General features: G+C 32.9%; 1 protein-coding gene across 1 annotated transcript; it reads right to left on the minus strand.

Annotated features, from left to right (window-relative positions):
- Positions 1–1,812: 1,812 nt before the first annotated feature.
- Positions 1,813–9,483, minus strand: LOC134235726 (uncharacterized). The gene is made up of 6 exons (XM_062717874.1): positions 9,262–9,483; positions 4,756–4,863; positions 4,446–4,467; positions 2,622–2,755; positions 2,225–2,272; positions 1,813–2,142 (listed from the first exon to the last, which is right to left on the minus strand). Exons 1-6 carry the CDS (start codon positions 9,452–9,454, stop codon positions 1,853–1,855), a joined length of 795 nt encoding a protein of 264 aa, XP_062573858.1. The 5' UTR covers positions 9,455–9,483; the 3' UTR covers positions 1,813–1,852.
- Between the last annotated feature and the right edge of the window lie 5,161 nt (positions 9,484–14,644).

Raw genomic sequence — 14,644 nt, forward strand, 5'->3', positions numbered from 1 at the left:
ATAGTATAGATCTGTAGTACAATTAAGTATAGGCAAAAAAGACATGATAGATTTGTGTGACGTCATAGTAAACATTTCCCAAATAAATAAGACCCCCTTTCTTTTTGTAGCCTTGACTGTGCTGCGTAAAAAACATAAAATTGTAATTAAATTGTATTGTATGTGGATCGCATAAATATGTCACCATAATTCTTGATATGAAAAAATCTCTGTTTTATGGAAACACAATCTGAAATACAGTTTATAACTGACTTTTTTTGTAACATCTAGTTTATTTTAATGTATATGATTTGAACCCTAGAAAACGAAAGTTGCTTGTTTCACTAATATTGTTTAAGGAGGCTGGATTCTGCTATCAAAAGCAATGAGAATTTCTTATCAAGTATAATTTTAAAATTTATACATATCGCTTTATTAAAAATCAAAAAAAAAAATGGGGGTAAATGCGCGTCTTCTGTCGTTACAGAGCATTTAGTTTGATCTTTTTACACTGTAAATACGTCGCACACATAATCCAATAGTTTTTCTTCCAATATTTTTTGTTCAAATAAATTATGGAATCTAATACAGTCTTATTTCATCTTAAAGAGACACATTTAAATATGTGACAAGAAAGATATTTCCAAATTATTCCGCATGCTCATGTATTTGACCTTTTTTGCACTAAGACATTTTAATTTTTAATAACAACTGTTCCGTCACTGCTAGGCACTTTGAAGTGAAAGTTGCGGGTCCTTTGGTTGAGACTTTAAAAAACTCAGGTTCCACGTCACGACTCACGACAGTCCTTGGCACCAAACAGATTCCTAACTGCTCAAAGACCCTGAGTGCCAAGAATAAGTCTAAATGTGACCCCTTTCAACGGTTTATTGTTATGTGTCTATATAAGTGACAAATTCTCAAATGGAACGTAAAACAACATACAATCAATCAGATCTGTAGATTGTTTCATTTCTCAACATGAGTAGTGTTAACTAACAAATGAATAATCTGCATTACAAACTATATAAATGTTTTAGAGGTCAATATCATGTTTGTCATTTGTTTTATCACTTTTCTCACATCTTGGTGTAGTAGATGTACTCTCCATTTTCTCCAGATATTCAATCCATTGTTCCTCATCAATTTCAAGAACTGGTTTTATATTCGACGCTTGTTGTGTACCTTCCACCAATGATGTAAAGAAATGTTTCTTTTTAATCCAGCCTACCAAATCTTTTTTCGAAGAAAACCTAAGTAAATCTGAGAAGTAAAACTTTCCAAATGTTATCAGAGTTATTCTTTTTATAATTTCATGTTGTAACACATAAACTGACGACTCTACCTGTAAAACGAATTCCTTTGGTATAATCGTTTCTAACGGCACATTTTTGTCTGCATTGAGACCACACGTTCTAAATATTTTCCTAAGCTTCTCGTTCAATTCATTAATATCTACTTTCATATCATTTACACTCATATATACCAGTATTGCAAACTTTTCTTTTCCCTCAGGAGATTGACACATTTTCTCTAAATATGAACTTAAATAACGCAATGGTCTATTTAGAAACATAATAGGACTATTTTGAAATTCTCTACATCTTGATAACAATGTGCAAATTTCTGGGAAACCAAATGATTCAGTCTGCATCTTTGAAGCAGCTTTTTCTACATTAGAAAATGGTGTATTTGGATTGTAATATTCGAAGATGGTGTGAAGGATTTGAATCCGGTCTGCGTCTGTCAAACTCTTCCAATTTATATCAATACAACATAAATCATTGCAATCCTTGATTTTCTCTTTAAGTTTTCCCCAGGCTTCCTCGGTTGAAGTGATGATTAGAAATATATTTTTAGATGTCTGTATTTGTTAACATAAAGAGATCATCTTTTCTACAATATCGCTCGTTTCTATTTCAGAAATGCTTTCTCTTGGTAAAGCTTCCTCGACGATGATAGAGTCCTGACATGTACTCACATCAAACTTCAGTATGTCCTCTATTACAGCAGGTGTTCTACCAGTAATGGACATATAAACTTCTTTGGCTGTTGTCGATTTCCCAGAACCCCATTCTCCAATCAAACACAGAATTTTCCCACCATCTTTGAGAAAAGCATTTGCTTTATGGAAAATTGAAGTTTTGTAGAACGGTGGTATATCTGGCAAATATAAATGTTATTTTAATTGGAGAAAATTGTGAGATTTGGCTTCATCAATTCAAGAAATTTTACAAAATTATACCTGCAGATAGTAAATGGATTTTTTCTTCTTTTCTATTTCGGGTTTCCTCTACAAAGAAAAACCTTCTAGATATAATTTCAATCATCTGAAAAATCATTAATATTCGTTTTCAATTATAAATACCTTTTGAAATAAAAGATCCTTTGTGTGAATATAATATTCATTGAGTGTTTAGTATTCAAATAATGTTAACGAGGAATAATGTTCAAATTCAGGAAAATATTAGTTTCACGATGAACCTTAAAAAACATTTGCATATCTGATAAATCATTATATTACATTATATCGTTCTCTATCTTTTGGTATTTATTTATATTTTGAAGCATTTAATAAATTTTATGTTAGTTTGTTATCTTTTATCCTTTTGCAATCAAAAAATGCTCAAACTTCTACTCACGTGATCTTCTCTTTCTGTAACACAAAAGAGCCATCACACTGAGGACAACTAAAAGGACAAATACTCCCGCAGCCACGCTAAGTGCAATGACATCCTTCGACAGGGATGAGGGTCCGCCATTCATTAGAGTTGTACTTAAGCAAGGAAGAAAAAAGGAAAAACTTGATAGTGTATATGGTTGATTTGATTTCTATATCATCCTCGATAATTTGTAATTAATCATGAAACAAATTTCATTTTAATACAGCATAAATATACATGTACATGTATGTTATTCGGAACTTATCTACTAGTTCCTGCATTCCATCCATTATAACAGTTAGAGCTCGATTATTGTACATATAGAATCATGCATTTACAGCCCTATAACCGACGTAAATATTAATGCAAACTTTAAATTAAAACATGATAACTTACATAAAACATATATGAGAATATAAACATAATTACATGGGGATGATTTTGCTACAAATGTCATGCTTGCATGGAAAAGAAGAGCAAGAAGAGCAAAAAAGAAACAAGACTTTAAACTCATTTATTATAATTCAGCATTTACAAAATTCAACGACAGGCAACAAAATCAAAACTAATTAAATTTTAAAAATTGCAGAAAATTTCTGTACTTTGCTCAATTATTTCTAATCAATTTGATTTCATAGCTTATTGTTCTTTGAATATTTGTTGTATTTATATATCTAGAAATGCATGAATTCTTAATTAAACAATTAGATAATAATGACAAGAAGAACACGGCGATATTAGTGACCGGTCAGCAGGGGATCCTCACTCCTCCATGGCACCTGATCCTACCTCTGAAGTCCGTGTTTGTTCTCCTCCTATTTTGTACTGTTTTATGGACTTCGAGATTGAATACTGTAAAATTTTGTTATTTTTTTTCAGGAGAGTAAATTTGACTTTGTTGATAAATTTTGATATTTGCTAAAAAAAAATCATAGATACATAAATTTTACAAGCATTTTTTTCTGCAGAAAAATGCCATAGAAAGGACTACTAAAGCTGAAGGCTGAAGATAGACCTAGTATATAAATGATACGCTGCTTGTTTTCTTATGTAGTTAGTTTTTCCTAGTTATGTAACATCATTAAAATTTAATTGATGTCTCTTTAGAAATTGTTTTCACTAAACACTTAAATAATATACATATATTGAACAAACTATGATTGAAGAAAATGAATATAACTTAACGATTAGTAACAATGCTAAAATGCCATTAAACTTAAGTTTCGGTTCTCTGCTTTCAGCAGATGTTGAATCAGGTGCAATGGAGGGGTACAAATCCCCTGTCGACCCCTCAAAATAACTGTGGACCCTTTGCTTGTATTGAAATTCCTAGACCACGTAACGTTAAAGTATTAGCCTAAAAGTTTTTGACAACGCAAGTTGAAATAGATAACAAACTTATTGCTTTAATAAATCAAGTTTTCGACATAATTGATGACGAGAAATAAATACTTTATATGATAACAAAATGTCTAAGTCATGTTTTTATTGAAATTAAGTTATTATCACTAATGTATTTCTCCAGGTAAACATCCCATTATGGAAGAAGTGTCATATATTCCGTAGTTTCTATTATAGTATTAGGGATAATTGAATCAATTGAAATAACATACATACGTTTTATGAATGTAAATAAATTGTTATATCATGAAATGTCCTCAATTCAAATAATGCCGTTATGCAGACCACAGCAAAATATTTTTTTTTCATGTAGAGCCGTTCATCCATTCGAAAAAATTGGTTTTTACTAATATTTTTTCTATCATTTTCGTGAGTCAATTCTCTTTTCCTTACTATACATACCCTTCCTGTACACAAACTGGATCTAAAATTCAACAATAATATAATGATAAAATTAATATAATGAATGGGGAAGGTAAGTCATTCAAAGAGTATTTCCTCTTACCTTTTTACAAAATGTTGAATTCAAACAGTATATACATGTATTTATTTATATTTGAAAAAAAAACAACATTGTCCGATTGGATTTTTTTATTGAAAGGTTTTTCAGTATTAATTAACTATTCCAATGAGCACTGGAATAAAAAAATGTGTGTTCAACAGTTTTATTAGGTAGATGAATGTAATAAATGCTTATTGACTTGTTACTTACATTCATAAACCTCATTGGATTTGAATGCTTTACTTGGACAGTCAGTTGTCCCATGACAGGGAACAGTGTTCACATTATTGGTGTCCATATTGTACTCTGGACAGTAATCTAGCAAAAAAGAACAGCGCAATTTTATTGTTTACGTGACTTTAAAGTTACTTTGTTTATTGGGACAATAAAGCATTTATTATGACTTAGAGAATAAACCATGAGCTGTAACACACGTAAATAAAATACAAATGACACAGTATTCATTTATTTTGTAATTACAAACAGTTACCAGCGTTTAATGAATGAAGAGATTCGAGTCTTTAAATGGAATAAGATGCTTTCATGAACGCGTCTGACAAATAGATCTATACGTCATACTAGTTTCTATGGCATCGTGGCGTAACGTATATACACTTTTTCAATATGTTCAGTGATTTTTCGTCTATATTTTCAACCACAGTTTAAATTAAACAAAACAAATGTATAACCTAAAAATTAGAATATCAGAGATTCATTTAATAGCTAACAACCTCAAACCAGATCCTACCCTCGCAAAAACCATATCTATAAATCAAGGGGAAATGCAACGTCCATCCTGTTGCAAATTACGTCACTTCCGTTTCGAACAGGACATAACACCCAAATTAAACAAACACACACACGTCCATCCTCAAATGCACCCATTCGCACAGACACACACACCCTCCTTTACTCATCCAAACTCAACACACACCGTATTTTGCACTTAAATATCTCCTACATGTAACAGGTTGTCTTTTTCTTGCATTTTTCACCAGCAACAAGAAGTTTATCTTTTTCACTCGAGAAAATAAAGGTAGGAGAAAAACACAAATATCATCATTCCTAATTATTTTAAATGTAGGAATATTTCATATTCCCTTTAGTGCTATAGCCCATATACAGGCTAATTGGACTAGTTGAAGTAGCGTTTAGGAACTAAGCCTCAAGACCAGAAACTAAGAACAAACTATAGTCAAAGTTTGAAATCAATATGATATTTAAATAATTTTGACAACGAAACAAAATTTTCAAAATCTTTATGAATTATTTATTTATTTTAAAAATCAGTAAGATTTTATCCACGTGTGTTAAATGAAACTAAGATGTAAAAAAAATTCAAAATACTGACTTAAGTCTGATCTCTGTCTAAAATGATATTGAGGTTTGTGCAGAGATACCTCTGTTTCGCCCGTTGTCAAGGAATTGTCTTTCCCTAGAATTTCAAATCAGTATTTTTTGTTTTATTCGTTTGTTTGTGTGTTGGTTAACGTCCTTCTCGAGAATTTTTCACTCACATTGAGACGTCGCCACTTGTTGACGATGCGCTACAATATTTAACGCATGCTTGGCACTCAGTGCCATTGATCAGTGAGGGATATTCTCGTACCAATACCCACTGCGACACGGGACAACGGTTAATACAGTCTAACTAAAATATCCAAATATGAAGCAGATGTACCAGACTCTCTTGTGTCTTATATTTGAAGTTGGCTGAGATATGTCCGATCGACGTTAAATGTAAGTTATTATTGTTAATCCGTCGATACAGGTACATCTAATGCCGATTGAGTAGAAAATCACTGCAAGTAGTTCTTTTTATTCTCATGTTGTCATTTTTTTTTTTAGATTTTACTTTATGTAATTCGACCAAACATTGGTCTGCTTGCAGGGTTGCGCAATTGGTTCCCATGGGAAAACCAGCAGACTGTTGTAATACCTGTTTTCTTAAAACTACGTAGACATTTTCAATCAGAAGCTCAAGTATCATTTTGATATAAACTTAATTCATATGGCTAATGACAAATTAAAGATATTTATGAGTTCGATTTTAATGATAAAAAGAAGCTGTCTTTGATATCATAGAGCCCGAACTTCAATCTATCGTGGGTAATGGTTTTATAAAGTGACGAAATGTCGTGCATGTGATTTTATGTATTTTGGTAAATATTGTTTTTTCTCCATTTTTTTTAAAAGTTCCTTGGAGTTTTTAGAATATTCACATCTGAATTACACGACTTATCAAATTTATGTTGTATAGCACTCCTGAATTTTCACCTCTACTGCTAGTGCGCAGCAAAGAAAAAGGTTTGGTAGAACACTTTCCGAAACCCGTTTTGTTCCTTCATATGATTGAAAGGATTTTATGGAGTTTTGTGTTCCAGTATAGGTGTGGGAAGGCCAACAATAAAAAACTCCGATCGACCCGTCAAAATTGCTACTTTCCAATCATTTTTTCAGCATTTTGATTTTTGATTTTTTTTCTTCAGTTTCCATAGTACTTATTATTTCTCTAGGATGCTTTTTAATTGAAAAGTTTTAGCAATAAATTTTGAATCAATATATCTATCCAGTGTGTAATGAAAACATCAGTTAATTTCTCAGTCTGTAATTTATATGACAGGTATCATTTTGCCCAATTTTGTAAAGCAAAAACAAAAATGTCCTACCTACCTACCAACCTTGAAAAATGTGGGTCGGAGTACATCAAACATTTTTTTATGATGGCCTTATTATTGTTCATGATTGTTAGGAATATTAAAAAAAATAGAACTGGCATATACTGATACTTATGAAGAACTACTCCATTAGCAATAGATTTATATATGTAAGTTGGATTACCACTTGAGAAATTAAATCTAAGTCCTCTAAAATTCAAATAATTAGCCCTACGAACATAAACAATGTTACCTGCTTTGAAGAGATAAAACAAATACAAACTTTTCTAAATAAATTCTTAGTTTCACTTCTGTAGTATGAAAGACTGAATGGTAAATGGTGTTAATCTAGGTAAAACTTTTAACGATTCGTTAATCATGTGGTGATTATATCCGGTTCGAACAGTTTTCTACGGAAGCCCAAAAGTGCAAACCAAAAATAAATATAGAAAAACAAAATTATTAAATAAAGAAAAGCGAAATCATTGAAGATAGAAACCGAAATTATTAAATAAAGGAAAACGAAATTATTAAAAATAGAAAACTGAAACTAGGATACGGAATTCATATGTGCATAATAAGGGCCTGAACCCATAAATCATTAGAGCACGCGTCTGATACACCTGATCTTGTTTCGACAATAAACAAGTGTGATGTTTGCCTTCACACTCACCTATTCCCATATCGAAAAACATAACCATTACAATTCATGGATGGGGGAGAATTAAACCTTTGGTATCTAATATGCTTAGATTTATGCTTTTATCTTACAATAATTTAATAGGATTAATGTGAACTTTGACCGGTCTGATAATTTGGTCAGTAATTCGGTGAGATGTTGACCTAAACAGCTTTAATGATAAAATGAAATAAAGCAAAACACTTCTGATTTCTTGGTCTTTTAATCAAAGCATAATGAGAAGTGACGTACTGGCTACTAGTACTTGTTCTCACATATTATTAAGGTCAAACTCTCAATCTGTAATATTTATAAGTCAGTGGTACTGACTACTATAGTACTTGTTCTCACATATTCTAAATGACAAACTCTCAGTCTGTGTATTTATAAGTCGGTGATATTTGTGAACAAACAATGCACACACCTGCACAAAACAAATCCCACAAAGTAATCAAACCATTTTTTCTCTTTATAGTTTCAACAATCTAAGATTTATGGGTACACAGATAGACGCTGGGTAAAGTTGAGGGGAATTCAGTAATACGATACACAAGGTGTTGACCCTCTTGCAGTTCATGAGCTCTATTCTATTGGAATGTCATTAATTTTATGCAAGCAGAAAACAGCCATCCTCATTACGTCCAGGCTTACAGGTTGTAACAACGATGTTGATGGGATATGAGACAGCAATTTAACAAATTCCCGTAAACAAAATTGAACAGTTTATGATGCAAATGTTTGACTATGTGCATAAATTTTTTTGTACGTTTGTCAATTTGATATTTACTTTTCTTTTTTAATTTTTCATACCCCAACACGTTTGTATTATCGAAACAATATAAGGTGTAAAGAGTTACTGCATTGTACTAGATGATGCTTTATAACACGTGCGCTTTATGGGATGATTCCTGGGTTCAGGCCCTATACCATGCACATCTATAAATTGCGTAATTTAGTTTCATTTTTCTACTTCTACTCTAATAATTTCGTTTTTCTTTATTCAATAATTTCGTTTTCTACTTTTAAATAATTTCGTTTTTCTATATATTAATTTTTTTTTTAATCTAATAATTTCGTTTTTTTTCTGTATCTAATGATTTCATTTTTCTATATTAAATAATTTCGTTTTTCTTTATTTAATTAATAATTTCGTTTTTCTTTTTAATATTCTTTTTGTTTGCACTATTGGGCTTCCGTAGTTTTCGATAGTCTTTGACAATTAAATCTTTCTAATATGCTGTTATAATGCGCATTGAATTATAATATCTTACAACATACTATGATTAATCATTTTCGTCATCAAATCAGGCAAATCCTATTTCAAATAATAAATAATTGACATAAAATACTTCTTAACATACTTTCGTTTTAACAATTTACCTTTCTCAACCCAGCTTGCAAGCCCTTTGATACATGTTTCTCCCAATCTTCCGTATCCGTCAGATAAACAATGATAAACTTCTTTTGGATAAGAACAATTAAAGTTCTTTTCACGAGTTCTCCATTCACTTACATCTTTTGGACATGATTTAGTTTTCACGAACATGATATTGGTTTGTTTAAATTGTACCATAAATACTCGACTATTTGTTTTTCATCGTCCAAAATGGCCGAATAACTATACGGAAATCAATTTTACCTGAGGAAAATATTTATAGCATGAAAGGTTATCCGTGATTTGAAAAACTGTTCAGAGAAGATAGTTTAAAAGAAAACTTTAATATTTCAAATATGTTAGAATATTCCACCTAGGATCCCTCTTTAAGTGCAATACAGTTTGTTGATGATCATTATAAAAAGATATTTAGTTTTTTTTGGCGATGGAAAGAATATACCTTTGAGTACTTTTATTAAACTTTGAATATGAGCCTATTCCCATCACCAATAACTTTCAATTAGCAGTCCATTGATAGAAAGAAAACGTTAAATGTATGGTCTTTTAAAAAAAAGAAAAGAAGAAGAAAAATCTTTGTGTCTTGATATACTGTAAATCTATAAATTTTTACGACAATTTTATTTTACGAATCTGGATCAGATAGCTGTTAATTAATTTCATGATCTAATGTTTTGGAAATTAAAAATTATAAAGCATCTGCATTTTCATAAGTTTTTTGAATGATTGATTGTATATTGTTTAAGTCCCCCCTCAAAAATATTTCACTCATATAGAGACACAACCACTTGCCGTTGGAGATCAGCAAATTTTGTCCTATACTCGGCACTCAGGGTAAATGAGCAGTCAGGGATCCTTCCATGACAGCTACTACTGCGACACGGGACCTTTACGATCTCATCCGAAGGACCGGTCTCCACGTTCTAACCACTGAGCCTCGCGGGCATCGAAACGGTGAAGAATTTTGAGTCTCCACTTCTTAGATAATTTTTTTAATTGAAAATACTTTTCAATGTCCATAAAACTGAAATTTGATATACAGGAATCAATATACATCATATAAACTAAGCTCATTGTCTACAAGTATGACATGGAAGTGTGATTAACGATGAATTATTAAACATTCTCTGTGTCAAAGGAACAAATCTTTCGTAAGTTGGGCGTATAAACATGTGATAAATTCGTCAAAAAGTTATCAATTTAACTATTAATGCTAAAATCATCTCTACAAGACCACGGAAAAAAACCTGCAAAACAGTCCCGACGAAAAACAAATACTGAATGAACTAGAGAAAGGGATAACTCCATATACCCCAGATAGTCCATAACAGGAGCAATAAAATCGACTTAAAATATAAATAGAGTACGTATTCCTGCTACCGCTATGCTTTTTTGACCAAAGGTTCTACCATGTAAATCTTCTAAATATCTTACAATTGCCTTTATCGAAATAATACCGGGATTTTCTTCGATGCCATCATTTGTTTATCGCCACTTTTTGTGGAAGTTTACGGAAAACACGGACCTCAAAAGCATCAGAGGTGGGATCAGGTGCCATGGACCGGTTACGTCTGTCGTGTGCTCCTTGTCATGATCAGGAAATAACGGGAAAATCCGTCATTATTCCAGTTTATCAATAATGGACTAATAATTAGATAAAAACGGCAGTCATCATTTGACTCATTGATAAATTGAATTTGCTGACATGGTCATTGTATCGACCATAAAACTTACGAAGTGATGCCTTTAAACGAGACTGCTGATATTTTTGTTTCATAGACTTCTTTGTCAATAATTGTCCTCGTTTTAGAAATTGTTCATACGTAGAACATGCTCGTGCAAATCGAATCAACCGAGAGATATAAACTCCGTATGCAGGTGATGAAGGTATATTGCTGCATAAGAAAGGGATGTTGACGATAGAAAAATTAAAGTCATCACGTTTATTATAGAGGTTGGTTGTTAGATCAACCATTAACGTCTTTTTCACGTAATAACCACGTATGAAACAGATTTGTAAGACTCAATGCAGTCGATTCTGTGCTAGCTGCAATTAAATATCCTAGAGGTACAATCTCTTTCACAATTGCAGTTGATTATTTGTAACAGTTTTTTTGGCACAGAGGGCAGATGAGTTTTAACTGGCTCCGTTTTCCATCTAAGGACATTTCCCACCCACAAGGGATCTAGACTAGCTGCTGTATTATTCAATAATTCCACTGTCTGATAATAAGAACGGAAATGATGGTATTTCTAGTAGCTGCAGCGGATGTAGGTGGTAATATATTGATATAAAATAGCCTTTCGCACAATTCGTCGATGACGCAGAGGGTCCAAGCTTTCGTGTTGTATTCAACCATAGGGAAAGGAAATGGCTCCTGCACTTATCTATTCTATTTCGGCAATAGTACGGCAGTATCTTTCAGGGTCTCTAGATGCAGGTACCAATACCCAGTCCTTTCTGGCTATGATAAAATTTTGCAGCATTTCGACTAATCAAAGTTACTGAAACAAAAAAAAAAGTTGTTAGCCCTTTTTGTGATTCTTCAAAAAGATGCATTTTTACTTATGTTTTTCAAGGCATCATTCTTTTGTAATTTTTGCCGGCGATGCTTCCATTTGATAGATCATCAAATACATCCACATCTTCTTGTATAACTACTTTATTGTTCTCTACATCGACTTCATCATCATCATCATCATCTCCTGATGCATTGGGTCGGAAGCAGATTGAAGGGGGGGGGCAAAATGAAAAGAAAAAAATCAACCTACCAAAAAATACCTGACAAGCTTTAAACAAGGAAAATGTGTCTAAAGAGTCAATTTTTTCCATACACTTCCACTCCCCTCCCCTAAACTGCAAAGTGCCTGTTAAAAGTGGTAGGGCTAAAGCTACGCCCCAATGTTCAATCCCTAAGTGGCTAAGCCCCCAAGCCTCCCTCCCTGGTTCCGACGCCTATGTGATGCATCTCAATACAGTCTTTTGTGTCAAAAGGTGAAAATCATATAGTTCAGATCATAAAGTAGTTCTCAAGGCAAATTGAACCAGAACTTGTCCTCTTAAAAAGTTATACATGTAGCCCGCAATTAAGCTTTGCCAGTCAATATGTGAGAAACACTTGTCTCTGCATGAAATGTTTCCAAAAGCTTTTTAAGCTCTTAGTTGCTCATTCTTAAGTGCGAACACTCCCAAGAAACTCGTGTCTGTATGAATAGCACCCAGCTGCAGTTTAAGAACAATTCTTTTGATTACACTGTCACGTGCCTCGCCTCCTATCGTAAAACATTCGATACTTCACAATACAAAGACTGATCGAATGTCAGCATCGGAATATGTTGATAATTTCTAGCCTTTTTGGAAACAAAATGTAGAGTGAAAAAAATGCAAAAAAACACCACTTAGGTTCATGTCTACCATGGGAAAGATCTCAACATTTGACTGTCTAGGATAATCCCAATTGTTTACCATTTGACAGGTAGCAGACCGGCTTGGAATTCCATTTGGCCAAACAACGCTGCACTGAAGTGATTTATCACAGGAAGTATCTTCAACTTCTGAGACGTTTAAATCTGTGTAAAAAATATAGACTTAATTTCTTTGGTCTAGCTTACAAAAGTGAAAATCAATTTCTGCATTTTTTAGTTCGTTGGTCGTAATTCCAACCCGCAGAATGATGACTTCCTTTTGTTGCTTTCGTTCGAATCCAACAATGATACTCATGTCATGAAACGTTTCGAGACTTCTACTAAATAGCTATTGTTTTTGTCAAAATTATCAGCAACAAACTAGACCGAGTTGTTGCCACTTACACCATCCTTTTGTGTAGACTTTCTACCTGTCGTTTATGCAGCATTGACTTCATACTCAAGAATCACTGAGTAAGCTGAGGAAAAACCTATAGGAAACTTTGAATCAGAACGATTGTGGAGTTGAATGCCATGCCCAATTTGTGATGGAGCTATGGATACTTCAGGGTCTTGTGAATTTCATTATTGATTGTCCAACGGAGGATGTTTTCAATGTAGTGACAATGTTTGTGATCAATACCTGTAGAACCAAACGCAAACTCTCTGGTACATATGAAGGTATTCAATGTATAACGACCATATTTTGTACCTAATGAATAAATGGTCCAATATTTCTAATTATAGTAAAATTTTGAAAATGTTATCTAGATGCTATCATGAGACAGTAATACCTGCACTTATGTGTTTGCCTCTAAATAAACACCCGTACATATTGGGCTTTCCAAGGAAAAGTCAAAATAATTCTATAATTTACACAATACATGTATTTGTCACATAGAGTATAACATTCTCAGACCCTGTGACTTATGACTCAGTATTTTATATACTTCATAGGCATTGGAAGGAAATTGATAGTGGGGGGGGGGGGGGGGGCTAAAGCAACAAAAAAGGTAAACCCCAATTTTCAATACATAGAAAATGTCTATCTTTGCAAAAAAAGGAGGTATAAAGCCCCCATCCCCACCCCGGCTCCGATGCCTATGTGCTTGAAAAAACAGAATCTAATTAATGATGTGAATTAGATTTTAAAAAATGTTTTGATCATAATTGGAACCATTTTAAATTAAATAATGCCCCCCCCCTCCAAACACCACACACATACATACCCTCGATCTCACGAAACGTACGGTTTTTTTTTAAATAGGCTACACATGTAGATGGAAAAGTTATGTTAAAACATAGTTTGTTATGAATTAATTTATTAAAATTTGTTCTTGAACTTTACATGTTTACATGTAAACACCTTTTGGAAAATTTCTACATTACATTGGGTTGCGTCACCCATAACATATTTTTAGATTAAGCATCACTAGGCACACCTCGGCTGATTCGTACTGAACGGAATCATCCAAGGTTTACATAGCATACTCTGGGGCAGATGTATATGGAAAATATTCATTTTGTGTTATGATTGGATTATATTTCATGAAGTTGACAAGATCTATGACAGTCGGTAAGTACAAGTTTAAGTATAGATTGGGGTATAATAAACCAAAAGATTAGGTTAAAGTTTAAAGATCATTGCATGCCACAGTAGTCAAATTTGAAATTTCACATTGTGAAGTTATTTCCCGTTGTCCATGTGACATTCAGTTACTGGTGCAGATCCAGATTTTTTTCAGGAGGGGGAGGGGGGTTCACATCTCAGTCATAAAAATGCTAGCCCAGAATTTCTTCACAAGCAAAGAAAAAAAAATGAAAATAAAATCAATGATAGTGGTGTCGTGGGGTCAATGTTTTATAAGGGGGATAATGTCCAAAGTCATTTTTTTATTTGCTTCAGTCTTATTTGAATAACAAAGCAAATTCCAGGGGGGGGTTTCACTCTCCCTAGCCACTCCC

The sequence above is a fragment of the Saccostrea cucullata genome, unplaced genomic scaffold (assembly GCF_032062105.1).
Source record: "Saccostrea cucullata isolate Sc308-1 unplaced genomic scaffold, CSIRO_AGI_Scuc_v1 ctg9469, whole genome shotgun sequence".
Lineage (NCBI taxonomy): Eukaryota > Metazoa > Mollusca > Bivalvia > Ostreida > Ostreidae > Saccostrea > Saccostrea cuccullata.

What these genes read in the sequence shown, in the direction of transcription:
- LOC134235726 (XM_062717874.1), bottom strand. Translation starts at nt 9,454, where the DNA reads ATGGTACAATTTAAACAAACCAATATCATGTTCGTGAAAACTAAATCA. An exon ending in TGCAAGCTGGGTTGAGAAAG is followed by an intron (nt 4,864 to 9,261) that starts GTAAATTGTTAA and finishes CTTTTTTGCTAG; the next exon opens with ATTACTGTCCAGAGTACAAT. An exon ending in TTACAGAAAGAGAAGATCAC is followed by an intron (nt 2,273 to 2,621) that starts GTGAGTAGAAGT and finishes TTTTCTTTGTAG; the next exon opens with AGGAAACCCGAAATAGAAAA.